Genomic DNA, 27,972 nt, shown 5'->3' with positions numbered 1-27,972 from the left:
ACTCAACAGACATTGGGTATTATAGTTGGGCTGATTCTTGAATCCCATTATTGTGTCAGTAAAGGGAAAAGGTTATGGGAATTGGATGCTTTACATTATCTGGCCCAAATGCCACCTTATTCCCTATATAGTGCACTATTGACTAGGGCCCTATACGGAATAGGTTGCCATTTGGGACATAGCCTGTCTTTGAGAAACAGGTTCATGTGAACAAAAATATTAGCTGCTCAGCTTACTTAATTGAAAGCCAAACAAAGTTTAGCAAATAGCAGAAAGTCCATTTCCAATATAATTTGAGATTGAGTCAATTCTGGTTAAATTGTCTATGCAACACACAGATTCTTGGGATAGGGCAGAGTCCATGGAGACATCAACTGGGTACAACACCAGGGAAACACATCTCACACAGAATTACAAAAATATAGTTTATTACAAGTTTCAATTAAACATAAGGGAAATGCACGTGTTGACATTACTATAAGCTACCAATGCATCAGACTTAAGGTAAATACAAACTGGCCTTCCCCTTTAAAACATACGTAAATACAAACTGGCCTTCCCCTTTAAAACATACGTAAATACAAACTGGCCTTCCCCTTTAAAACATACGTAAATACAAACTGGCCTTCCCCTTTAAAACATACGTAAATACAAACTGGCCTTCCCCTTTAAAACATACGTAAATACAAACTGGCCTTCCCCTTTAAAACATACGTAAATACAAACTGGCCTTCCCCTTTAAAACATACGTAAATACAAACTGGCCTTCCCCTTTAAAACATACGTAAATACAAACTGGCCTTCCCCTATAAAATGTACACATGCAAACTGACCTTCCCCTTTAAAATGTACACACATGCAAACTGGCCTTCCCCTATAAAATGTACACATATACAAAACGGGCCTTCCCCTTTAAAATGTACACAAGGAAAAATACAGTATTAACAATGAAAAGGTTGTGCTATAACTTGTTGGGCTCCAATCTGCCACATCAAGTTACAAACAATGCACTTTACTTTTTACATTATTACGCTCAACAACAATACTCTAAAACACGTTCACGCCAAACCAGCATGGCAGCTTGGAGGCCGGCAGCAGCTCCTTCCCTGATATGGCCTGCCCAGAGAACTCCCATGTGCTTGTCTTAATTTTTTTAATTTAACCTTAATTTAACTAGGCAAGTCAGTTAAGAACAAATGCTTATTTACAATGATGTCATTTACAATGACGGGAAAGGGGGATACCAGTTGTACAACTAAATGCATTCAACTGAAATGTGTCTTCCGCATTTAACCCACCCCCTCTGAATCAGAGAGGTGCCGGGGGGCTGCCATAATCGACAAGGGAGGGGCACAGATGCTCAATCACCTTGTTACAGCAGAGATTAAGGCTATGGCCACATTGAGGCGTGGCTTGTGCAAGCCAGAAAAGCTCATATAGGCAGGAGCCTCTCTTATTTCTGTAGTGTGAGGCAGCTTAATGTACAGTACAACCCTTGGACAGGACACATGCCTATCACAGGGCCTGAACAACGAGATGCATAAACAAGGATGAAATTGTATATGACGTACATCATTGCCTGTTTCTTCTCATCAAAAGTTGAATTGAATGCTTTGTGTATTTTTGACAGACAATCTGTTGTCATTCATCTGGATAACGGATGACTCCCATTGAAAAACCATTGGCTCAATCTGGAATTTTCAGGGTGTGTTCTCTGCCCAGGCGTTGCTGACGCATGCCAGATCTTACAATGTCTGGATAGGCATTTTACGTATTAGCTAACCACATATGTTACAGCGATCTGTCAGTTGACGACACTGTCAATGATGTGGCACGCGACCAATGTGGCATTGGTTGATGCAACGTCTGAGCAGGGCCACGCGACCAAAATCTCAATGTGGCTGTACCCTTAGTTCTGACTGACTGAGACTAGTCACACACTCCACCTCCCTTGCTGAGGAAGCATCCCTGCATCTTGATGTGGTAGGCATAGAACCTGAAAGAGTGAGGCTTTCTGGGGGATGTAGACCTACCCTTAGGCGGTATAGTGTTTGTTGCCAGGTTCTGTGCCCTGTAGAACTCCGCTCTGGCATGGCAACAACTACAGCGACTCAACAATAGACACAAATCCTTCCGAAATGCTCGAGTAAATATGGTGTAGAGGAAGGGGTTACAGAGGGAGTTGATTGGGTAGAAGAGGACGAGGAGGATCTTGGAGTGGGAGATGGTAATGAGGGGCATGTGGAGACCCGCCGAGATGGCAAAGAAGGAAATGGGTGCCATGCAGAGGAAGTCGGTGAAGATGAGGACGGCCATGCGCTTGGCGATCCTGGCGTCGCCGTGGCGGGTTGCTAGGTTGGGGTTGTGGATGGACATGTAGATACGTACGTAGCAGCAGCAGATGATGAAGAAGGCAGCGACGTTGAGGAGGAGGAGGGCTACAACATACACCTGAGAGGCTAGGGACTCGATGTCCATGGGCAGGCAGATCGACACCTGGAAGAAAAGCTCATATAAATATATATAAAGTCCTTTTAACAACAGCAATTGTCATTTAGTTATTTTACAGGGAAAATAAAAAGGCTGAATTTTCATCTACTATATAACACCATGGTTGTTGTGTGTAAATGTAATGTTTGTAAACCTGGGCCTGTATTCAAAAAGCAGCCGAGTAGGATAGGATCAGTTCCTCGTCCTGGACTAAAGAGCAATGGAGATTGAAAGGGCTTTATAGTCCAGGACGAGGCTTCATCTGTGTCCGGGAAACCGGCCCTTTGTAAATATGGGCCCTAAACGTAAAACATTCTGCTGACCTTAGTGTAGCTGCTGACCCCCAGGATGGGAAGCAGAGCGGCCAATAGGGAGAAACCCCACCCTCCAGCCATCATGATCACCACATGCCTCAGCCGCAGCCTCTTGTTGATGTGCATGGCGTTGGTGATGGTGTGCCACCGCTCTAACGTTATCATGGTCAGCGTGTAGACAGATAGCTCACTGGCGAACACCGTCAAGAACCCCGCCACGCCACAGCCCCCGCCCGTCTGCCAGTCCGTAGCGTGATTATAGTACTCCTACAATACAATAGAACTGTATTATTGGTTATAGACTAGAACTCCAACAATACAATACAACTGTATTATTGGTTATAGACTAGAACGTATACAATACAACTGTATTATTGGTTATAGACTAGAACGTATACAATACAACTGTATTATTGGTTATAGACTAGAACTCCTACAATACAATACAACTATATTATTGGTTATAGACTAGAACGTATACAATACAACTGTATTATTGGTTATAGACTAGAACATATACAATACAACTGTATTATTGGTTATAGACTAGAACTCCTACAATACAATACAACTATATTATTGGTTATAGACTAGAACGTATACAATACAACTGTATTATTGGTTATAGACTAGAACGTATACAATACAACTGTATTATTGGTTATAGACTAGAACTCCTACAATACAATACAACTATATTATTGGTTATAGACTAGAACGTATACAATACAACTGTATTATTGGTTATAGACTAGAACATATACAATACAACTGTATTATTGGTTATAGACTAGAACTCCTACAATACAACTATATTATTGGTTATAGACTAGAACTCCTACAATACAACTATATTATTGGTTATAGACTAGTACTCCTACAATACAATACAACTATATTATTGGTTATAGACTAGTACTCCTACAATACAACTGTATTATTGGTTATAGACTAGAACTCCTACAATACAACTATATTATTGGTTATAGACTAGAACTCTTACAATACAACTATATTATTGGTTATAGACTAGAACTCCTACAATACAATACAACTATATTATTGGTTATAGACTAGTACTCCTACAATACAACTGTATTATTGGTTATAGACTAGAACTCCTACAATACAACTATATTATTGGTTATAGACTAGAACTCTTACAATACAACTATATTATTGGTTATAGACTAGTACTCCTACAATACAATACAACTATATTATTGGTTATAGACTAGAACTCTTACAATACAACTATATTATTGGTTATAGACTAGAACTCCTACAATACAACTATATTATTGGTTATAGACTAGTACTCCTACAATACAACTATATTATTGGTTATAGACTAGAACTCCTACAATACAACTATATTATTGGTTATAGACTAGTACTCCTACAATACAATACAACTATATTATTGGTTATAGACTAGAACTCTTACAATACAACTATATTATTGGTTATAGACTAGAACTCCTACAATACAACTATATTATTGGTTATAGACTAGAACTCTTACAATACAACTGTATTATTGGTTATAGACTAGAACTCCTACAATACAACTATATTATTGGTTATAGACTAGAACTCCTACAATACAATACAACTATATTATTGGTTATAGGCTAGAACGTATACAATACAACTGTATTATTGGTTATAGACTAGAACTCCTACAATACAATACAACTATATTATTGGTTATAGACTAGAACTCCTACCATAAAATACAACTGTATTATTGGTTATAGACTAGAACTCCTACCATAAAATACAACTGTATTATTGGTTATAGACTAGAACTCCTACCATAAAATACAACTGTATTATTGGTTATAGACTAGAACTCCTACCATAAAATACAACGTTAGTGTCCAAATCGGAAAGAGTCATTACAGAAATACACTGAACTAAAATATAAACGCAACCATTTCAAAGACTTTACTGGGTTACAGGTCATATAAGGAAATCAATCAATTGAAATAAATTCATTGGGCCCTAATCTATGGAGTTCATGTGGCTGGGAATACAGATATGCATCTGTTGGTCACAAATACCTTAAAAGTAGGGGCGTGGATCAGAAAACCAATCAGTATCTGGTGTGACCACCATTTGCCTCATGCAGCGCAACATATCTCCTTCACATTGAGTTGATCAGGCTGTAAAACAAGAAGCTCCCACGCTCAGGTCTGTTCAACGCTGGTCCGATCAATCTGATTCCACGCTTCAAGACTGCTTCGTTCACATGGATTGGGATATGTTCCGCATTGCGTCTAACAACAACATTGACGAATACGCCGATTCGGTGAGCGAGTTCATTAGAAAGTTCATCTGCGATGACGTACCCACAGCAACTATTAAAACATTCCCAAACCAAAAACTGTGGATTGATGGCAGCATTCGCGTGAACCACTGCTTTTAACCAGGGCAAGGTGACCGGAAACATGACCGAATACAAACAGTGTGGCTATTCCCTCCGCAAGGCAATCAAACAAGCAAAGCGTCAGTATAGAGACAAAGTAGAGTTGCAATTCAACGGATCAGACACAAGAGGTATGTGGCAGGGTCTACAGTCAATCATGGATTACAAAAAGAAAACCAGCCCCGTTGCGGACCAGGATGTCTTACTCCCAGGCAGACTAAATAACTTTTTTGCCCGCTTTGAGGACAATACAGTTCCATTGACAAGGCCCGCTACCAAAACCTGAGGACTCTCCTTCACTGCAGCCGACTTGAGTAAAACATTTAAACGTGTTAACCCTCGCAAGGCTGTAGGCCCAGACGGCATCCCCAGCTGCGTCCTCAGAGCATGCGCAGACCAGCTGGCCGGTGTGTTTACGGACATATTCAATCAATCCTTATCCTAGTCTGCTGTTCTCACATGCTTCAAGAGGGCCACCATTGTTTCTGTTCCCAAGAAAGCTAAGGTAACTGAGCTAAACGACCCTGGATCTCGACCCCGCCCTGTGCAACTGGGTACTGGACTTCCTGACGGACCGCCCCCAGGTGGTGAGGGTAGGTAACAACATCTCCATCCCGCTGATCCTCAACACTGAGGCCCCACAAGGGTGAGTTCTGAGCCCTCTCCTGTACTCCCTGTTCACCCACGACTGCGTGGCCATCAAGTTTGCGGACGACACTACAGTGGTAGGCTTGATTACCAACAACGACGAGACGGCCTACAGGGAGGAGGTGAGGCCCTCGGAGTGTGGTGTCAGGAAAGTAACCTCACACTCAACGTCAACAAAACAAAGGAGATGATTGTGGACTTCAGGAAACAGCAGAGGGAGCCCCCCCCTATCCACATCGATGGGACAGTAGTGGAGAGGGTAGTGAGTTTTAAGTTCCCGACGTACACATCACGGACAAACTGAATTGGTCCACCCACACAGACAGCGTTGTGAAGAAGGCGCAGCAGCGCCTCTTCAACCTCAGGAGGCTGAAGAAATTCGGCTTGTCACCAATAGCACTCACAAACTTCTACAGATGCACAATCGAGAGCATCCTGTCGGGCTGTATCACCGCTTGGTACGGCAACTGCTCCGCCCACAACCCGTAAGGCTCTCCGGAGGGTAGTGCACAACGCATCACCGGGGGCAAACTACCTGCCCTCCAGGACACCTACACCACCCGATGTCACAGGAAGGCCATAAAGATCATCAAGGACAACAACCACCTGAGCCACTGCCTGTTCACCCCACTATCATCCAGAAGGCGAGGTCAGTACAGGTGCATCAAAGCAGGGACAGAGAGACTGAAAAACAGCTTCTATCTCAAGGACTGTTAAACAGCCACCACTAACATTGAGTGGCTGCTGCCAACATACTGATTCAACTCCAGCTCAATTTAATAATGGAAATTGATGTAAAAAATGTATCACTAGCCACTTTAAACAATGCCACTTAATATAATGTTTACATACCCTACATTACTCATCTCATATGTATATGTATATACTGTACTCTATCATCTACTGCATCTTGCCATCTTTATGTAATACATGTATCACTAGCCACTTTAAACTATGCCTGTAACGGCCGTTGTCGGTGGAAGAAGGTGAGGACCAATGCGCAGCGTTGTACGTGTTCATCTTTTTAATAAAGTAAACTGAACACTGAATAACAAAGAAACAACCGAAACAGTTCTGTCTGGTGGAGACACACAAAGACTGAAAACAACAGGAACAGTTCTGTCTGGTGTAGACACACAAAGACTGAAAACAACAGGAACAGTTCTGTCTGGTGGAGACACACAAAGACTGAAAACAACAGGAACAGTTCTGTCTGGTGGAGACACACAAAGACTGAAAACAACAGGAACAGTTCTGTCTGGTGGAGACACACAAAGACTGAAAACAACAGGAACAGTTCTGTCTGGTGGAGACACACAAAGACTGAAAACAACAGGAACAGTTCTGTCTGGTGGAGACACACAAAGACTGAAAACAAACACCCACACAACACAGGTGGAAAAAGGCTACCTAAGTATGATTCTCAATCAGAGACAACTAACGACACCTGCCTCCAATTGAGAACCATACCAGGCCAAACTCAAAAAACAACATAGAAAAACGAACATAGACAACCCACCCAACTCACGCCCTGACTAAAACAAAGACCTAAATAAAAGAACTAAGGTCATATTTACATACCCTACATTACTCATCTCATATCTATTACTGTACTCGATACCATCTATTGCATCTTGCCTATGCCGTTCTGTACCATCATACATTCATATATCTTTATGTACATATTATTTATCCCTTTACACTTGTGTGTATAAGGTAGTAGTTGTGGAATTGTTAGGTTAGATTGCTCATTGATTATTACTGCATTGTCAGAACTAGAAGGTCAAGCATTTCGCTACACTCGCATTAACATCTGCTAACCATGTGTATGTGACAAATCAAATTTGATTTGATTTGATTCAATGGCTGTGCGAAGTTGCTGGATATTGGTGGGAACTGGAACATGCTGTCATACACATCAATCCAGAGCGTCCCAAATATTGTCAATGAGTGACATGTCTGATGGTGAGAATGCAGGCCATGGAAGAACTGGGAAATGTTTTTAGCTTCCAGGAATTGTGTACAGATCCTTGCGACATGGGGCCATGCATTATCATGTTGAAACATGAGGTGATGGCGGCGGGTGAATAGCACGACAACGGGCCTCTGGATCTCGTCACGGTATCTCTGTGCATTCAAATTGCCATCGGTAAAATGCAATTAAATTGTGTTCGCTGTCCGTAGCTTATGCCTAGCCATACCATAACCCCAACGGCACCATGGGGCACTCTGTTCACAACATTGATATCAGCAAACCGCCTGCCCACACGACAACATACACTCTTTCTGCCATTTGCCCAGTACAGCTGCAACCGTGAATCATCCGCCTCATACCACCCTCATGGAGTCTGTTTCTGACCGTTTGAGCAGACACATGCACATTTGTGGCCTGCTGGGGGTAATTTTGCAGGGCTCTGGCAGTGCTCCTCCTTGCACAAAGGCGGAGGTAGCGGTCCTGCTGCTGGGTGGTTGCCCTCCTACAGCCTCCTCCACGTCTCCTGATGTACTGGCCTGTCTCCTGGTAGCGCCTCCATGCTCTGGACACTACGCTGACAGACACAGCAAACCTTCTTGCCACAGCTCGCATTGATGTGTCATCCTGGATGAGCTGCACTACCTGAGCCACTTGTGTGAGTTGTAGACTTCGTCTCATGCTACCACTAGAGTGAAAGCACCGCCAGCATTCAAAAGTGACCAAAACATCAGCCAGGAAGCATAGGAACTGAGAAGTGGTCTGTGGTCACCACCTGCAGAACCACTCCTTTATTGGGGGTGTCTTACTAATTGCCTATAATATCCACCTGTTGTCTATTCCATTTGCACAACAGCATGTGCAATTTATTGTCAATCCGTGTTGCTCCTAAGTGGACAGTTTGATTTCACAGAAGTGTGACTGACTTGGAGTTACATTGTGTTGTTTAAGTGTTCCCTTTATTTTTTGGAGCAGTGTATTTTTCTACAGTGTCTAAACATTGGAAAGCAAGCATCACAGGGTAAGCCAGAGTGCAGCCCCTCTGGAGCAGTTTAGGAGTTGTGGTAATTGGTGGTAGGTGGTTGAACTACCACTCCCAGTGGTAGGTGGTTGGACTACCACTACCGTACCTTGCGGGAGTGGTAGTCCATGGCTGCAATGAGGAGGAGGTAGAGCCCCATGCAGAGATCTGCGAAGGCCAGGTTACACATCAGGAACTGGGAGACATTAAGCTTCTGGTGACTGGTGAGGAGAATGATCAAAAATGTTAAAAAGATCAGCAATCACTTGAATATATTAAGCAATTGAAACATTGTTTTAATGATATTGTTTTAATGTTTTTTTTCACCTTAACCATATTGTTTTAATTATATTTATCTTATTTAATTAAGCAACATGTCTTAGTAAACCACACACTGTAATGTGGATAAGAGATGAGCATGTTCTTTCCCATAGAATTAAATAGATTAAATTGATCCCTTACTAAGATGGCTGCCATTATCCCCACACTCTAAAACTATGTGGGTCTATGCCAGCCAGTCTTGTGTATTATACATCTCGATGTTCTCTCTCTCTACCTGGGTTGTGACTAGACGGAATACAACTTCAGCTTATTTATTTATTTTTGCTTTTTGTAGCTATCACGGATCCCTCCAGAACTGTGTCATTACGTACACCTGGTCCCCATTTCCCTGATTGTAATTGTATAAATGTGCCCTTTGGTTTCCATTAGGCTGTCGATTATTGTTCCCATGTCCGTTGTGCCTGTGAGTACCTGTGCCTTGTTGTTTTGGATTTTGTGCCGCTTGTATTGCGCAGATGATTACGGGTCTCGTCCCGTGTGGTATCATTGTTCGCTTGTGTATTTATTCGAGGTACTCTCAACTCTCACTCCTTTGTTTGGGTCTCAACCCCATGTTTTGTATACGTGTTTGTTTGGTCTTCGTCCCTGTGCCTTTACATGGCACGCTGTAATTTGGGTGAAATAAAAAAAACTATTACGCATTTCTGTGCCTGTCTCCCAATCCTTCACACGTGACAGTAGCAGGTTAGGAGATTATTTTAGCTAACCTTAAGCCTTTTCCTAACCTTAACCAAATGATCCTAACCTGCTCTGTTCATTCAACTAACCTGCTGCGTAAGGTTTCCTAACTTGCTTCTAAGTCACTTCCTGTCGTAGCTGTACAACCACCTAGTCAAAACCCTTTACCTGGTGATCAGTACAATCAGCACGGTCATGTTCCCAGCCACAGCGAACACAGTAATGAGCCAGGTGACTGCACGGAGGAAGGAGTACCCCAGCAGATCCTCACAGGGGTTGAAGGCATCAGGCTCTGGGGTGCACTGGAAGGGTCCAGGACACAGGCTCAGCTGCAGGTCTGGGTATTGGAGGTTGATGTCGTACAGGTCTGTTACATTGTCTGCTGATGGGTCCCTGTAGAAAAGGGGAAGACAACATTGAGCAGAGAATTTGAGACCAAAAAAAGAAAAGAAAATGTGCAATCAATGGTTAAAAAACAGCCTGTCAATAGAGACCGCTACATGTGTACAGAACTTTCCCCTGATACATGGTGCAATAATTGTCTTACATGATTTTATCGTCATCGCACAGCCTTCTGAGGCTCGGAGAGAGTGCAAGGACAACTTTTTCCCTTTGGATGGATAAGGAGAAAAACAGGAAGGTTATAGTAGACTCTTGAATGTCAAACTGTGTGTGTACCAATATGTGATGTGTACCTACCTGTGTTTGCGTCGCCAGGTGTGGAAGGCACAGCAGTGGCTGGGGTAAGTGACCTCTGCCACCTCTAGCTCTAAGAGGCTTTCCAGAGGGGGTAGAGTCTTCAGGTAAGGGGTAGAATGGGCAATCAGGACCTTCAAATGTCCCAAGCCTCGACGGGGGAGGGTGTGGAGAGCTGTGGAGGAGATGTCACTGGACAACAAACATACAGTAAACACCAGTGTTTTTTTTACAATAGAAACGATAGAAACTTAATTGTCTATAGTTATGGCAAACTGAAAATTGTCTTCTGTTCTCTTCACCCCCCCCCCCCCCCCCCCCCCCCATGGATGAAAAGAAATGAAAGCTCATCCTTTGTTCAAAAATTACTTTTTTGCCTTCATACAGATTACAACTTCTCATTTCCAATTAATTGAAAATGTAATTATCGCAGATCTTTAACGAGCCATACAAAGCTGGTTACAATTTCAGTTTTATCCTCCAGAAAATATATAACAAATATTACAACAAATGTTATGGTTAAACTCAGATATATTGATTAATATAAAAACATTTGTTATGGAAAAAATGTTTCAAAATGTTATATTTATTCATGATATTATAAATAGAAACGGAGGAGTTATGTCACATATGCAGTTGAAAATATATGGGACTATCTGCTCAATCCAAATTTACAACCAACTGAACCAACTGCAGCACTACCACAAAAATGGAGGAGGCAAGTGGAAAAGGGAGAAGGTAATGAACTTGTTTGCCTGCCATATATTAAAGATACAAATTGGCTGAAAGGAACTGGCTTAAATAGAAAAATATACCAATTTCATCTGAGGATAAAAATGTTGACAGCTTTGCCATACAGGTTGCAAAATAAATGGGAGGAGATTTTCGATGTACCAATTCCATGGCATATGGTTTATGAACTGGTACAAAAAACTACACTTGACTCAACAGAGTTTTTCAATTTAAAATATGATATAATATTCTTGCCACCAATAGAATGCTATATATATATGGGGCATACAACAATCTCAGCTCTGTAGATTTTGCCGCGAAGAGACAGAATCAACAGATCATTTATTCTGGTATTGCCCCTATGTAGCTTGTTTCTGGTCACAGGTTCAGGAATGGTTACAAAATCACAACATGCACTTCAAATTAACCATACAAATAGCAGTGTTGGGCGATTAGGGTGATTTATTGTGTGTCATCTTGTTTAGGTAGGGGTTTATTAGATTTATGGGGTTGTGTTCAGTGTAGTTGTCTAGGTAAGTCTATGGTTGCCTGGAGTGGTTCTCAATCAGAGGCAGGTGTTTATCGTTGTCTCTGATTGGGAACCATATTTAGGCAGCCATATTCTTTAGGTATGTTGTGGGTGATTGTTCCTGTCTCTGTGGTTTGCACCAGTTAGGACTGTTTTGGTTGTTTCCTGTCTCTGTGTTCTCTGCACCAGTTAGGACTGTTTTGGTTGTTTCCTGTCTCTGTGTTCTCTGCACCAGTTAGGACTGTTTTGGTTGTTTCCTGTCTCTGTGTTCTCTGCACCAGTTAGGACTGTTTTGGTTGTTTCCTGTCTCTGTGTTCTCTGCACCAGTTAGGACTGTTTTGGTTGTTTCCTGTCTCTGTGTTCTCTGCACCAGTTAGGACTGTTTTGGTTGTTTCCTGTCTCTGTGTTCTCTGCACCAGTTAGGACTGTTTTGGTTGTTTCCTGTCTCTGTGTTCTCTGCACCAGTTAGGACTGTTTTGGTTGTTTCCTGTCTCTGTGTTCTCTGCACCAGTTAGGACTGTTTTGGTTGTTTCCTGTCTCTGTGTTCTCTGCACCAGTTAGGACTGTTTTGGTTGTTTCCTGTCTCTGTGTTCTCTGCACCAGTTAGGACTGTTTTGGTTGTTTCCTGTCTCTGTGTTCTCTGCACCAGTTAGGACTGTTTTGGTTGTTTCCTGTCTCTGTGTTCTCTGCACCAGTTAGGACTGTTTTGGTTGTTTCCTGTCTCTGTGTTCTCTGCACCAGTTAGGACTGTTTTGGTTGTTTCCTGTCTCTGTGTTCTCTGCACCAGTTAGGACTGTTTTGGTTGTTTCCTGTCTCTGTGTTCTCTGCACCAGTTAGGACTGTTTTGGTTGTTTCCTGTCTCTGTGTTCTCTGCACCAGTTAGGACTGTTTTGGTTTTTCCACGTTTTCTTATTTTGTAGTGTTTCACGGTTTCATCTTTCATTAAAAATGTTTATAAATAACCATGCTGCATTTTGGTTCTCCTCTCCTTCCCAGGAAGAAAACCCTTACACTGTGGATAATATATGATTAGAAAGATTCAACATTTTTGTGAAACATCACAGCACAATTGAAAAATATATGGCACATGGAAACCAAACAAGGGAGGTCTATGGTGATAGGTGGGATTAAAGAGTTTGTTTGGTAATGTCTTGATGTTATATATAAGTACCATGTAAAATGTGTAGGTAAAATGTATGTGTAGCAAAAAAGCTGTAAAAAACTAAACGAAGATATTTGTCCTCCGAAGGGGGGGGGGGTAAAATGAAAACATAAAAAATCTGCAATGGATGGAGAGTATGTTGTGGGGCCTTGATCAAGGTCCCAACAGTAGGGGATTGTTGTTAGGATGTGAACCCAGCAGCACTCCAGTTGCCAGAGCAATATCCCCCTTTTTTCCCTCATGGTCCGGCCCGGGATTCCAACAGGCAAACAAGTCTAACTCCTTAGTCACTGGGCTACTTACCACCCCAGAGCTAACCCTAACCTTTCACCCTAACATACTTTAATTAGGGCTGCAATCCCATTAACGGGATGATATGACAACAGCCAGTGAAAGTGGAGGGCGCCAAATGCAAAACAACAGAAATCTCATTAAAATTTCTCAAACATACATGTATCTTATACCGTTTTAAAGGCAATCTCGTTGTTACTCCCACCACAGTGTCCGATTTCAAATAGGCTTTACAGCGAAAGCACCACAAACTATTATGTTAGGTGACCACCAACTCACAGAAAAACACAGCCATTTTTCTTGCCAAAGAGAGGAGGCACATAAAGCACAAATAGAGATACAATTAATCACTAACCTTTGATGATCTTCATCAGATGACACTCATAGGACTTCATGTTACACAATACATGTATGTTTTGTTTGATAAAGTTCATATTTATATTTAAAAAAATATGAGTTTACAAACATCCAGTGATTTTGCATAGCCACATCAATTCAACAGAAATACTCATAAATGTAGATGGACATAAAAGTTATACACATGGAATTATAGATATACCTCTCCTTAATGCAACCGCTGTGTCAGATTTGTTCGATAATGTCCATTATTTATGTCCAAGTAGCTACTTTTGTTAGCGCGTTTAGTACACAAATCCAAACGCTCGTGCAGGTCCATCCGAACGTTGGCCGAAAAATTCTAAAAGTTATATTACAGGTCGAAGAAACTTGTCAAACTAAGTATAGAATCAATCTTTAGGGTGTTATCATAAATCTTCAATAAAGTTCCAACCGGAGAATTCCTTTGTCTGTAGGAGAGCCATGGAACTCAGGTCGCTATCATGTGAATTGCGCGTGACCAGCCCATGGCTCTCTGCCAGACACCTGGCTCATTCAGCTCCCATTCAGCCTCACAACACAGTAGCTGCCTCATTCATGTTTCTAAAGACGGTTGACATCTAGTGGAAGCCCTAGGAAGTGCAACTTCATCCATACCCCACTGTGAATTCAATAGGGGCTGGCTTGAAAATCGATCAACCTCAGATTTCTCACTTCCTGTTTGGATTTCTTCTCAGGTTTTTGCCTGCCATATGAGTTATGTTATACTCACAGACATCATTAAAACAGTTTTAGAAACTTCAGAGTGTTTTCTATCCAATACTAATAATAATATGCATATATTAGCAACTGGGACTGAGGAGCAGGCCGTTTACTCTGGGCACCTTTCATCCAAGCTACTCAATACTGCCCCTGCAGCCATAAGAAGTTATTAACACTATATATTTTTTAAAAGATATTAACAAAGTAAAGCAGGATGCAAAAAAACAACACTAATATACTAGACAACATGCATACCATTACAATCTCATAAATACTGAGATAGACCTGGTTGACAAATCGTAGATTGCAGCATAAACCTTGTATTGTTGAACATGGATGAATAATCATTATGCCTAAGAAATCCCTCCAATGCACCATAAACCACAAGTTCTCTATGATAAAAATGGATCAGTAGTCAGATGTTGTCTATGTAATCTTTGTTAAATGTATAACTAATGTGTATGTTTGACATTGTCCGTTATAGGTAGTGAAACAGGAAATACTGGGGCTCTGTGGAGGTCAGTGTGGCAGGAAAGATGTGAAACAGGAAATACTGGGGCTCTGTGGAGGTCAGTGTGGCAGGAAAGATGTGAAACAGGAAATACTGGGGCTCTGTGGAGGTCAGTGTGGCAGGAAAGATGTGAAACAGAAAATACTGGGGCTCTGTGGAGGTCAGTGTGGCAGGAAAGATGTGAAACAGGAAATACTGGGGCTCTGTGGAGGTCAGTGTGGCAGGAAAGATGTGAAACAGGAAATACTGGGGCTCTGTGGAGGTCAGTGTGGCAGGAAGGGTGTGAAACAGGAAATACTGGGGCTCTGTGGAGGTCAGTGTGGCAGGAAGGGTGTGAAACAGGAAATACTGGGGCTCTGTGGAGGTCAGTGTGGCAGGAAGGGTGTGAAACAGGAAATACTGGGGCTCTGTGGAGGTCAGTGTGGCAGGAAGGGTGTGAAACAGGAAATATTGGGGCTCTGTGGAGGTCAGTGTGGCAGGAAGGGTGTGAAACAGGAAATACTGGGGCTCTGTGGAGGTCAGTGTGGCAGGAAGGACGTTTATATTATAAGAATGGACTATTATACTGAAGGTGAATTTTACATTATGGTTGTCAAAGGAAGTATTCACTTACAGCATAATTGGCCCTGAGGCCCCCTCAAAGGCATCTTCATGGATGTTCCTCAGATACCTGTTTCCTTTCAGAATCCTACACAAGAAAACAGTCAAATACATGGGATGAGGTCATGTTTGTCTTCATCACAGATGAGCACAAGCCATGACAGTTATATACTTGCAATAAATGAGTGAAATATGGGCGTTTTGCTTTTGGATTCTGATATTTGTCCCTTTTTTTGTTTTTTCTTCTCTAAAGCCTACACTTTTCTATGGATGCCCAACTGATCCTCATCTCAACTAACTAACTAACTTATTAAGCTTTGTTTGTTTAGACTCCTTGAAAGCGATTCTGGCGAGACCAAGACGCCGCTGACGCCTCAGCGTGGCAAGGGGGTAAAATAAACAACGGGGCACCCAATCAATGTTTTGTCTCACAAGACATTTATTTACTGGTACATTGAGTTTCTTTGATTAACCCAAGCCTTCGACACAACTCTGAAACAACAGCAAAACAGGCTCAGAAAAACTCACAACAGCAGCTCCTGCTGAGAGAGAGGATGTGTGTGTGTTTCAGGCACTTTGTTGTAACAACTGAAACTCAGCAGCAGCGGAGAGAAATGTTGATTGTTTGAGGGGAATACATACAGTTTATCCAGATTTGTTCCGTTGAAAGCGTGTGACCTGATTTCCTTGAATCCATTTTTTATAATTTTCCTGGAAGAAAAACATTTCGAAGCATTTCATTTGAATTGGTTGTCAATGTCAGCTTTGCCGATTTACAATTGCTTGCAGACAATACAACAGAAAAGGATTAAAAAACATAATTTACAAGTGCTGTCCTAAACCTGGACTCAATGACAATTATAATGGTTACTGCAACCAATTAGATGAGGTTAAATTAAATCAGCAGTGAAACGATTCTTAGGTTACATGAAACGCCTAGATGAGAGAATTCTCTAATCAATGATCTAAACACGTGCTGAGAAAATTAAAGCCCACAAAACAAGTAATTTGCTCAAGAAGGTATGGCTGTTTGGAGTATGACTGTTTGGAGTATGGCTGTTTGGAGTATGGCTGTTTGGAGTATGGCTGTTTGGAGTATGGTTGTTTGGAATATGGCTGTTTGGAGTATGGCTGTTTGGAGTATGGCTGTTTGGAGTATGGTTGTTTGGAATATGGCTGTTTGGAGTATGGCTGTTTGGAGTATGGCTGTTTGGAGTATGACTGTTTGGAGTATGGCTGTTTGGAGTATGGCTGTTTGGAGTATGGCTGTTTGGAGTATGGTTGTTTGGAATATGGCTGTTTGGAGTATGGCTGTTTGGAGTATGGCTGTTTGGAGTATGGTTGTTTGGAGTATGACTGTTTGGAGTATGGCTGTTTGGAGTATGGCTGTTTGGAGTATGGCTGTTTGGAGTATGGCTGTTTGGAGTATGGCTGTTTGGAGTATGGTTGTTTGGAATATGGCTGTTTGGAGTATGGCTGTTTGGAGTATGGCTGTTTGGAGTATGGCTGTTTGGAGTATGACTGTTTGGAGTATGGCTGTTTGGAGTATGGCTGTTTGGAGTATGGCTGTTTGGAGTATGGCTGTTTGGAGTATGGCTGTTTGGAGTATGGCTGTTTGGAGTATGACTGTTTGGAGTATGGCTGTTTGGAGTATGACTGTTTGGAGTATGACTGTTTGGAGTATGACTGTTTGGAGTATGGCTGTTTGGAGTATGACTGTTTGGAGTATGGCTGTTTGGAGTATGGCTGTTTGGAGTATGGCTGTTTGGAGTATGGTTGTTTGGAATATGGCTGTTTGGAGTATGGCTGTTTGGAGTATGGCTGTTTGGAGTATGGCTGTTTGGAGTATGGTTGTTTGGAATATGGCTGTTTGGAGTATGGCTGTTTGGAGTATGGCTGTTTGGAGTATGACTGTTTGGAGTATGGCTGTTTGGAGTATGGCTGTTTGGAGTATGGCTGTTTGGAGTATGGCTGTTTGGAGTATGGCTGTTTGGAGTATGGCTGTTTGGAGTATGGTTGTTTGGAATATGGCTGTTTGGAGTATGGCTGTTTGGAGTATGGTTGTTTGGAATATGGCTGTTTGGAGTATGGCTGTTTGGAGTATGGCTGTTTGGAGTATGGTTGTTTGGAATATGGCTGTTTGGAGTATGACTGTTTGGAGTATGGCTGTTTGGAGTATGACTGTTTGGAGTATGGCTGTTTGGAGTATGGCTGGAAATAAGTCATAGTATTGTACTGATACTCACATGTACACACTCTCCTCTGTGATACCTTGAAAGGCATTTGCAGGTATGCTGTCGAGATGCATGTTATCTCCCAGCTCACTGAACACAGAAATGAGGAGGAGAGGATAAGAGAGAAAAGGGGAGAGAAGAAGAGGAGAGGTGAGATGAGCAGAAAGAAGCAAAGAGTAGAGAAGAAGAAAAGAAGAGATACTAAATATCAGTGCCTGGCCACTGAACATGTCACAGACCAGGGTCGGTTCCTTTTCAGTGAGAAAAATTGGAATTGAAATTGCAGGGCAACACTGGGGTTGAGTGTATATTATCGTAAAATGGGTGAAGCTATATTATCATAACATATGATTTTAAAATATAAGGTAGACCAACATCAACTTGTAATCCAGTTTCAAGTGGGTCAAGTTCTGGATACGTACAGGAAGAAGTTATCCAGTATCACCAAAGAGGACATGGTGGAGAAGTCAGGAAAATGTATTATTCCTGTGTTACAGATACTCCTGTGAGAGAGAAAAGAGGAGAAGGTGGGAAAGAGGAGATGAAGAAAGAAACAGAGGTAAATATATATATATATATATATATATATATATATAAATTGAACATTGACAAACAGGTATTGTACCTGGAATTACAGTTGTATGGTAACTAACAACATACTGTACTTGTAATAAAGGCTTACAGGTATCTCAGCCTGGGCAGATCAGTGAAGGCCCCCTTCTCTATACTGATCAGATTTATGATGTTCTGTATCTGTCTAAGGAATAACAGAAAACAGAACAATATTAACATTTATTTAAAAAAAAGTTAACATTGATTTCCAATAGCCCAATCAAGTAACATATATTTTTTACTCATGGGTGTACTTGTGACTCATACTTTTAAATGTTTTTGTTACAGTAATGTTATATCTAGGAATGAAGAGGATAAAGTAAGTAAATTATATTCTGCATGCATTGTTGTGTTCAAGGCAGACTAATGGATTTAGATAATGTCTCATTCAAGGCAGACTAATGGATTTAGCAAATGGCTCACTCATGGCAGACTAATGGATTTAGAAAATGTCTCATTCAAGGCAGACTAATGGATTTAGAAAATGTCTCATTCAAGGCAGACTAATGGATTTAGATAATGTCTCATTCAAGGCAGACTAATGGATTTAGATAATGGATCATTCAAGGCAGACTAATGGATTTAGATAATGGCTCAGTCAATGCAGACTAATGGCTTTAGATAATGGCTCATACAAGGCAGACTAATGGATTTAGATAATGGCTCATTCAAGGTTCAATGAACCACAAATCTTCACATTAACCAGTGTATTACAGTAATATCAGAACTTATCAGGGTAGGAGACAACACAGTCTAATCCATGGCCTCCAATGGAACAAAACGTTATCTCACCAACTGAAACCTTGACAATTTTGAGATGAAAGTTCTGTAATTGGTGTGTGTGTGTGTGTGTGTGTGTGTGTGTGTGTGTGTGTGTGTGTGTGTGTGTGTGCGTGCGTGCGTGCGTGCGTGTGTGTGTGTGCGTGCGTGCGTGTGTGCGTGAGACACTTACATCTCAGCCAAGCTGTGGAGAGAGAGGAATGCATGGTTTCTTATGTTCCTGATGCAGTCACTCTGAGAGATCTCACTGTGGCAGAAAAATACACAGCATAATGTACATTCCCATTCTAAAGGAATATCCGGTAATCATCGAATAGAGATTATGCAGAGCGTAGACTGCAAATGGAAGAGTGAAATAATAAGTATTGTGATGAGGTCAAGGTGACTAGGCTCAGAGAGGAAGAGAAGCGTTATGACACTTCTTTAAAAAACAAATAAATGCAGTGAGGAAGGCTCTAGTGACATGCCCTTGACTGTTTCCTGTCTTCCTGATGATGCCCTTGCTACCCTCCAACCCATCCCCCATCCCAAACCAACCTCCCACAACCTCTCAACCCCCTTCTTCTAGTGTTAATTATACCTTTTTATAGACCTCCATACGTTTGACCTTTCCAAGCCACCGTACTGCTGACTGATCTGTAATTAACCAACACTTTCCATTTAGATAGCCATTTAGATTCCATCTTAAACCAGAGAATAATTAAACCTAGCGACCCACTATGCTTATATTTTCACTCAGCCCCGTGTGTGTTGTGTGTGTATGTACCTTCCCTCTTAAGTTGTTGTATACCATCTTAATTAGCATTACTTTTGGAGAACGATTAAAAAGCCATTTCAGAGCATCATCATCCTTGGAGGAAAGTGAGTGAGTCCAGCCAATGTGAGTCATCCATGACAAGACAAGACCATCTGAACTCCGCAATAGCAAACTGGCCAGTGTGACCTAGGACTAGATTCAATCAGATTGACATAGCAGTTATTTTGGAGGTGTCCGAGGTGGAACTGTGTTAGACCTGTCACACCCACCGGTTCGTTACGTTACCTGATCCGGACACTGCCATTGGATGCAACAAAACATGCATTAGCCTAACATCAATGGGTTGACATTGGAGTCATTATTTCTATAATTTATAGAGACTACACTTTCTAGTGACTTCTAACGTGGTAGGAAAATAAGGAAGGGAGTGGTTGTGACGTCTAATATGGTAGGGATGATAAGGAAGGGAGTGGGTTGTGACTTCTAGTATGGTAGGGATGATAAGGAAGGGAGTGGTTGTGATGTCTAATATGCTAGGGATGATAAGGAAGGGAGTGGGTTGTGACTTCTAGTATGGTAGGGATGATAAGGAAGGGAGTGGTTGTGATGCCTAATATGGTAGGGATGATAAGGAAGGGAGTGGTTGTGACGTCTAATATGGTAGGGATGATAAGGAAGGGAGTGGTTGTGACGTCTAATATGGTAGGGATGATAAGGAAGGGAGTGGTTGTGACGTCTAATATGGTAGGGATGATAAGGAAGGGAGTGGTTGTGATGTCTAATATGGTAGGGATGATAAGGAAGGGAGTGGTTGTGACGTCTAATATGGTAGGGATGATAAGGAAGGGAGTGGTTGTGACGTCTAATATGGTAGGGATGATAAGGAAGGAAGTGGTTGTGACTTCTAGTATGGTAGGATGATAAGGAAGGGAGTGGTTGTGACGTCTAATATGGTAGGGATGATAAGGAAGAGAGTGGTTGTGATGTCTAATATGCTAGGGATGATAAGGAAGGGAGTGGGTTGTGACTTCCAACACAGTAGGATAATAATGAAGGGAGGGTGATGGGACACAAAAGCATCCATTCACCGATACGTCAGCTCATACCCGTTACACCTCCAACACGCCAAAACATCTGCTATGCGGATGTTGGCCAATGCTGGTTAACGCTTGTAAACGCTTGATCTGATTGAATCTAGGCCCTAGTGTTGATTTTTCAGTGTAACATTTTGTGAGTTGCAAAGCAACACTGGCTCAGAGAGCGTAAAATTGACTTTATCAATATACTACATATATATGCTATATACACTATATATCCACTTCTGGACCCTAATTCTAAGTGGTAACTGGGCCACGGAGAAAGCAGTAACCTTGTAGATGTGGACCGGAATACATGTGGTGTCTGGTCTGTCCTTACCTTGATGAGCTCATAAGCTTGGGGTGAACTTCTCTTGGAGAGTGATCAACGTATTATGGCAGAGAGCTATAACACACGTAGGGTTCGGTTCAATATTACTCAATGATTAACTGATTAACTCATATAAAGAGATAATGATAGCTAAGAGGGGTGGAATAGACCTCAATCAAAACCTCAACCAGTCACTAATTGAGTTATCAATAAGGGGACAGCTGCATCCTGACCAGATCAGATTAGGGTAAGCCTGGTCCCCTGACGATAGGAAACAGGTAAGAGTAAACAGATCTGGATCCAGGCAAGATTAAGCCCCCCCCCCCCCCCCCCCCCCCCCCCCCTGATAAAATACCATAATAGGAGTCTTACTAGTTGGCTTGTGAGAAGCTAGGGGTCCTTGACTTCAAGCCAAGCTGGGGTAAAGCTGTCACCCCAGATGAGTGTATGACTCAGTTATGAATGCAATGCATTGGGGTGGATGGGATATGGATGTAACTGGAATGAGGTGGTGGCCCCCCGACCCCTTCCCTGTCCTTAGCTACACATGCTCTGTAAACAACAGGTGTAGACTAACAGTGAAATGCTTGATCACGAGCCCTTCCCAACAATATAGAGAGAAAGAAAATAGAGAAGTAATAGAAAAGTCAAACACATAATAATAAAAGTAATAATAGATACACAATGAGGAATAATATTTTGACTATATTCAAGGGCTACCAGTACTGAGTGGATGTGCAGGGGTACGAGGTCATTGAAGTAGATATGTACATATACCTAGGAATAAAGTGACAGATGGTCAACAGTAGCAGCATCGTGTCTGATGAGGCAGAAAAGTTAGTGCAAAAAGAGTCAATGCAGATAGTCCGGGTAACTATTTAGTTAACTTTTTAGAAGTTTTATGGCTTGGGGGTAGAAGCTGTTCAAAGTCTTGCTGGTTCCAGACTTGGTGCATTGGTACCGTTTGCTGTGCGGTAGCAGAGAGAACAGTCAGTGACTTGAGTGGCTGGAGTCTAACAATTTTTAGGGCCTTCCTCTGACACCATCTGGTATAGAGGTCCTGGATGGCAGGGAGCTCAGCCCCAGTGATGTACTGGGCCATATGCACTACCCTAAGTAGCACCTTGCGATCGGATGCCAAGCAGTTGCCATACCAAGCGGTGATGCCGCCAGTCAATATGCTCTCATGGTGGTAGCTGTAGAGCATTTTGAGGATCTGAGGGCCCATGCCAAATCTTTTCAGCCTCCTGAGGGGGAAGCGGCGTTGTAGTGCCCTCTTCACAAATGTGTTGGTGAGTTTGGACCATGATAGATCCTTAGTGATGTGGAAACTGAGGAACTTAAAGCTCTCGACCCGCTACACCTCAGCCCCGTTGATATGAATAGGGGTGTGCCCTCCGTTTCCTGTAGTTCATGATCAACTCCTTTGTCTTGCTGACGTTGATGGAGAGGTTGTTGTCCTACCAGCTCTCACAGTCTCACATCAGAATTAGACATTCATACATTTTTCTCAAACGTCAATGTCTAAGTAATTCCAAACGTCAAATTTTTAAGTGTTTAAGGTTCGGTTTAGGCATTAACTACACATTTTTAAGGTCAGGTTTAAATCAGGCATTAACTCCAAATTCTTAAATTCAGGCATTAACTCCAAATGGTTAAGATAAGGGTTAAGGTTTGGGATAGGCTTAAAACAAATATTTTAAAAACGACTTTCTATCACTTGATTCAAACTTACGCCCATCCGCCATTCCCGTCCACAACGTCAAAACCGAAATCTACTTGAAGGAAACAGCGCTCACTGTTAACCCTAGTGGTCAGCTTCCACTATGGTGTTGAACACTGAGCCGTAGTCAATGAATAGCATTCTCACATACTGTAGGTGTTCCTTTTGTCCAGGAGGGAAAGGGCAGTGAGGAAGACATGTTCTTGTTATGACTGTGGAATGTTGTTGTCTCTCTTAGCTAGCTACCTTAAAGATAAAGTAAGTCAAATCACAGTCTAGCAGATTAATTAATTACCAACAACAGCTGCAAATTCCAATAAAACTATATCAAATTTTGAAGTTCACTTTCCTTGCTTTGTCTAACAACACTGTCATGAATCTAGCAAATAAGTGTCGTTGGCCAGAATGCAGCATTTATTTAGTTTCACAGCAAAAACATTTGTTAGCACATTTCTCACACTGGGTTTAGTCACAGAGGGAGCAGGCCTCCCCAGGCAAGTACAGGGGGGGTTGCTTAGCAACACGTGCCTTGGTGGGAGACAATGTGTTCATAGCACGACAAATTCCCATCATTTGTGAATCTGTTTGGACCAAACAGCTAGCGTGACAGCTAAAACGTCTTTGAAAAAATATGATTTTAGCTAATTGGGAGAAGCATCTAATAAAATAACGACATTATGGCATTCACTAAATATAAACTAATAAAATATAATAGAAATTTGGGTACATTTGTCGAAAAACTCTAACTTACTCAACTTTTAAGATGAATGCACTAACTGTAAGTTGTTCTGGATAAGAGTGTCTACTAAATTATTAAAATGTAAATAGTAAATCCACATTCGCAGATTTAGTTCAGTGTGCCAACACAGTCTTGTATCACACAAGAAACCAGGTTTTGATACCCAATCAGTCACATTCTGAGACTTTATTGTGTGTCTATGAGATTCAAAAACAAAAGTGATTAATGAAATTCATAGTGAAAACTTCAATGGTAAATGGCTGTGCGATTCTCTTTCTATCCACACAATGCCTCATATTCAGACCAAGACCCTCTATGCATATTAACTGTGTGTGTTTAAGTTAACACCTATACAAATACACTACTGACATATAAGGCAAAACACACAAAATCTTACCAGATATTAATGAGATACAAATAATCTTCCTATTCAGTACAAGATTCTTATTCGCTTTTCATGATTATATTCCATATGGGTTGGCTTGTGCAAGCTAGAATGGGTTTCTGTAGCATGAGGCAGCTTGATGTATAAGTAAACCCCCTGGACTGGATGTTAGTCTATCACAGAGCTTTAACCCCAATCTATCTCCTTAATGGGGCGGCAGGGTAGCCTAGTGGTTGAACTAGTAACCGGAAGGTTGCAAGTTCAAACCCCTGAGCTGACAAGGTACAAATCTGTCGTTCTGCCCCTGAACAAGGCAGTTAACCCTACTGTTCCTAGGCCGTCATTGAAAATAAGAATTTATTTGTAACTGACTTGCCTGGTTAAATAAAGGAGACGCTTTGGGTCCCGTTTTTACAATCTTTGGAATGACGCGGCAGGAGATTGAACTCGCAACCTTCCAGTTGACACTCTTACCACAAGGCCACCGAGTTGGTTCACCAACCATGCTTAGCATTATTTCCCATATAGTAACCAACAATTTGTTGATATGAATTGACATGCTTTTTATCTCCTAAATAGCGGGTGACAAGTAATAATACATCACAAATAAAAGAACGCCAAACTACTTTCTCTAAAAGGATACGTGTTGCTAACTCTTCCAAAGCTACCCATTCAAAGTGGACATCTCCTTTCCTCTTCTTAACATGCATTTAGAGTCATTTTTCATACAATATCACACTTTTCACAACAGCTACCAGTCGTATGTGTTCCGCAACACAAATAAAACAAGTATATAAATGTGCACAAGTCGAGTTTAAACAGACCCAGTACACTGAAAAGGCAACCCCAGAGTTAAACAGAAAACAAGTAACGTCACTAGGGCTAATAATGGCACTCTGACGATATACAGTTGAAGTCGGAAGTTTACATACACCTAGGTAGGATTCATTAAAACTCGTCCTTCAACTACTCCACAAATGTCCACTCCACAGTCATGGCTCTAGAAGCTTCTGATAGGCTAATTGACATCATTTGAGTCAATTGGAGTTGTACCTGTGGATGTATTTCAAGGCTACCTTCAAACTCAGTGCCTCTTTGCTTGACATCATGGGAAAATCAAAAGATCAGAAATCATCCAAGACCTTAGAAAAAGAAATGGTAGACCTCCACAAGTCTGGTTCATCCTTGGGAGCAATTTCCAAACGCCTGAAGGTACCACGTTCATCTGTACAAACAATAGTACGCAAGTATCTACACCTACCGTGCTTCTACACCTGCATTGCTTGCTGTTTGGGGTTTTAGGCTGGGTTTCTGTACAGCACTTTGAGATATCAGCTGATGTACGAAGGGCTATATAAATAAATTTGATTTGATTTGATAAACACCATGGGACCAGGCAGCCGTCATACCGCTCAGGAAGGAGACGCGTTCTGTCTCCTAGACATGAACGTACTTTGGTGCGAAAAGTGCAAATCAATCCCAGAACAACAGCAAACGACCTTGTGAAGATGCTGGAGGAAACAGGTACAAAAGTATCTATATCCACAGTAAAACGAGTCCTACATCGACATAACTTGAAAGGCCGCTCAGCAAGAAGCCACTGCCCCAAAACCGCCATAAAAAAGCCAGATTACGGTTTGCAACAAATATCGTACTTTTTGGAGAAATGTCCTCTGGTCTGATGAAACAAAAATAGAACTATTTGGCTAGAATGACCATCATTATGTTTGGAGGAAAAAGGGGGAGGCTTGCAATCCGAAGAACACTATCCCAACCGTGAAGCACGGGGGTGGCAACATCATGTTGTGGGGGTGTTTTGCTGCAGGAAGGACTGGTGCACTTCACAAAATAGATGGCATCATGAGGCGGGAAATATATTGAAGCAACATCTCAAGACATCAGTCAGAAAGGTAAAGCTTGGTCGCAAATGGGTCTTCCAAATGGACAATGACCCCAAGCATACTTCCAAAGTTGTGGCAAAATGGCTTAAGGACAACAAAGTCAAGGTATTGGTGTGGCCATCACAAAGCCCTGACCTCAATCCTATAGAACATTTGTGGGCAGTAATGAAAAAGCGTGTGTGAGCAAGGAGGCCTACAAACCTGACTCAGTTACACCAGCTCTGTCAGGAGGAATGGGCCAAAATGGGCTTTGGGCTACCCGAAACGTTTGGCCCAAGTTAAAGAATTTAAAGGCAATGCTACCAAATACTAATTGAGTGTATGTAAACTTCTGACCCACTGGGAATGTGATGAAAGAAATAAAAGCTGAAATAAATAATTATCTCTATGGTTATTCTGACATTTCACATTCTTAAAATAAAGTGGTAATCCTAACTGACATAAGACAGGGAATTTTTACTCGAAAATGTCAGGAATTGTGAAAAACTGAGTTTAAATGTATTTGGCTAAGGTGTATGTAAACTTCGGACTTAAACTGTATGTCATGGGTGAAAATGGCTTAATAAATACATGTATTTGATTGATTGAAACTCACATTCTGGACACGTTGATCAGTCCCCTGAAGGCATTGCTTGAAACTTCTGTCAATGGCAGATGCATTATTCTTCTAGAAATAATACACAAAGAAAAAACTTGTTTTAAAACGTAAGGTATTATGATGAAGGCAAAGCACACCAGTAGGTACTGTACTGATGCCCTCATTGTAAATACACATTTGTTTCTTAATCGACTGGTTGAATTGAAAGGTTAAATTTAAAAAACAAATAATAAATAATCAGCTCGACAAACGTGCATTTTAACAAATACTGTATACATATTGACGCTATAATTTCAAAATATCTGCACAATTCCTCCTCAAAAACTGAATAGAATTGTAGCCTACTTACACGTTTCGAATAAACGAAGGAGCGACTCCGGACCTTAGTTGCGTTTCCCTCGTGCAGCTGAGTTTCTCTCCCGTTTCTCTCCCGTTTGTGGTACATGTATCGCTCTTCATTGAACATTCGCAAATGGAAGGACAAGTAAAAGTCCAGCAGGAGCGCACATTCAGGACACCGGACAGCGCGAGAAGAACCCACACTGTCCGCGGGGCTGGTGCCATCATGGAAGTCTATGCTACCTGGGCACTTTGTCAACTGCTCCCCCCTTCCCCCAACTGTCACTTTCTCCAGAGAAAAAAAACAATAAAACCGTCTTCAGGCACTACTTGACAAAGAGGAGAAAAGAGAGGACTGGTATCGTTTCCACCTGCCTGCGCTCGTGCTGTACTTGTACCTACTGTATCTTGTGTGCGTCACTCCGTCATTAGTCACTCAGCACTCAACAAGGTTACAGTTAGAGTCCAGTCCTGACAGGGTCACACCATAACCACTCTACTCTCCCTCCAACCCAAATTCATGGCAGTTTAATGTGTTATACATTAAATCATGTGAACATGAGTGTGGTTTTATGAAGGGTGTATGAAACCTTGGCGAGGCAGCTGTGTGGCTATATAACCCTCATGAATTTAACCTTCAGGCCTGTCAAGCAGTGGACTGCTTCCTTAGAACCTCCAAGAGTCAGTTTAAACTAGATATTTTTTTTGTTTGTTGCATGGGCGGTGTTTCAATCCATCTCTCCACCTATGCTGGCCTTCCGCATCTGCGGTGCAAAGTGGTGTTTGTCAGACAAGAGACATCCCGAAAATCGGTCTTCACAAAAACGGCTGTAGCGTTGGAACGGTTTGGCCTACAAAAAAATATGATCACTCCCACTCTCACGACAATGGTCTTTACTTTATGACTCCCACAAGCCCCACATGATTATTCTGAAGTCTGTACCATCCACATGCCAACTTCTGTTTGTAAAGTCTGAACCGT

At 41.8% G+C, this 27,972-nt stretch overlaps 1 protein-coding gene across 1 annotated transcript; it reads right to left on the bottom strand.

The window, feature by feature from the left end:
* Positions 1-1,289: 1,289 nt before the first annotated feature.
* On the bottom strand, positions 1,290-27,319 carry LOC109900105 (lutropin-choriogonadotropic hormone receptor). The gene is made up of 14 exons (XM_020495841.2): positions 27,001-27,319; positions 26,649-26,720; positions 19,314-19,388; positions 18,432-18,506; positions 18,172-18,252; positions 17,762-17,839; positions 16,158-16,226; positions 15,529-15,603; positions 10,596-10,784; positions 10,444-10,506; positions 10,065-10,289; positions 8,986-9,097; positions 2,814-3,071; positions 1,290-2,496 (listed from the first exon to the last, which is right to left on the bottom strand). The coding sequence occupies exons 1-14, from the start codon at positions 27,216-27,218 to the stop codon at positions 1,930-1,932; spliced, it is 2,157 nt and encodes a 718-aa protein (XP_020351430.2). The 5' UTR covers positions 27,219-27,319; the 3' UTR covers positions 1,290-1,929.
* Between the last annotated feature and the right edge of the window lie 653 nt (positions 27,320-27,972).

The sequence above is a fragment of the Oncorhynchus kisutch genome, linkage group LG11 (genome assembly GCF_002021735.2).
Source record: "Oncorhynchus kisutch isolate 150728-3 linkage group LG11, Okis_V2, whole genome shotgun sequence".
In the NCBI taxonomy this organism is placed as follows: domain Eukaryota; kingdom Metazoa; phylum Chordata; class Actinopteri; order Salmoniformes; family Salmonidae; genus Oncorhynchus; species Oncorhynchus kisutch.
The sequence above is the reverse complement of the archived record's forward strand: the minus strand, read 5'-3'. Positions and strand labels throughout refer to the sequence as shown.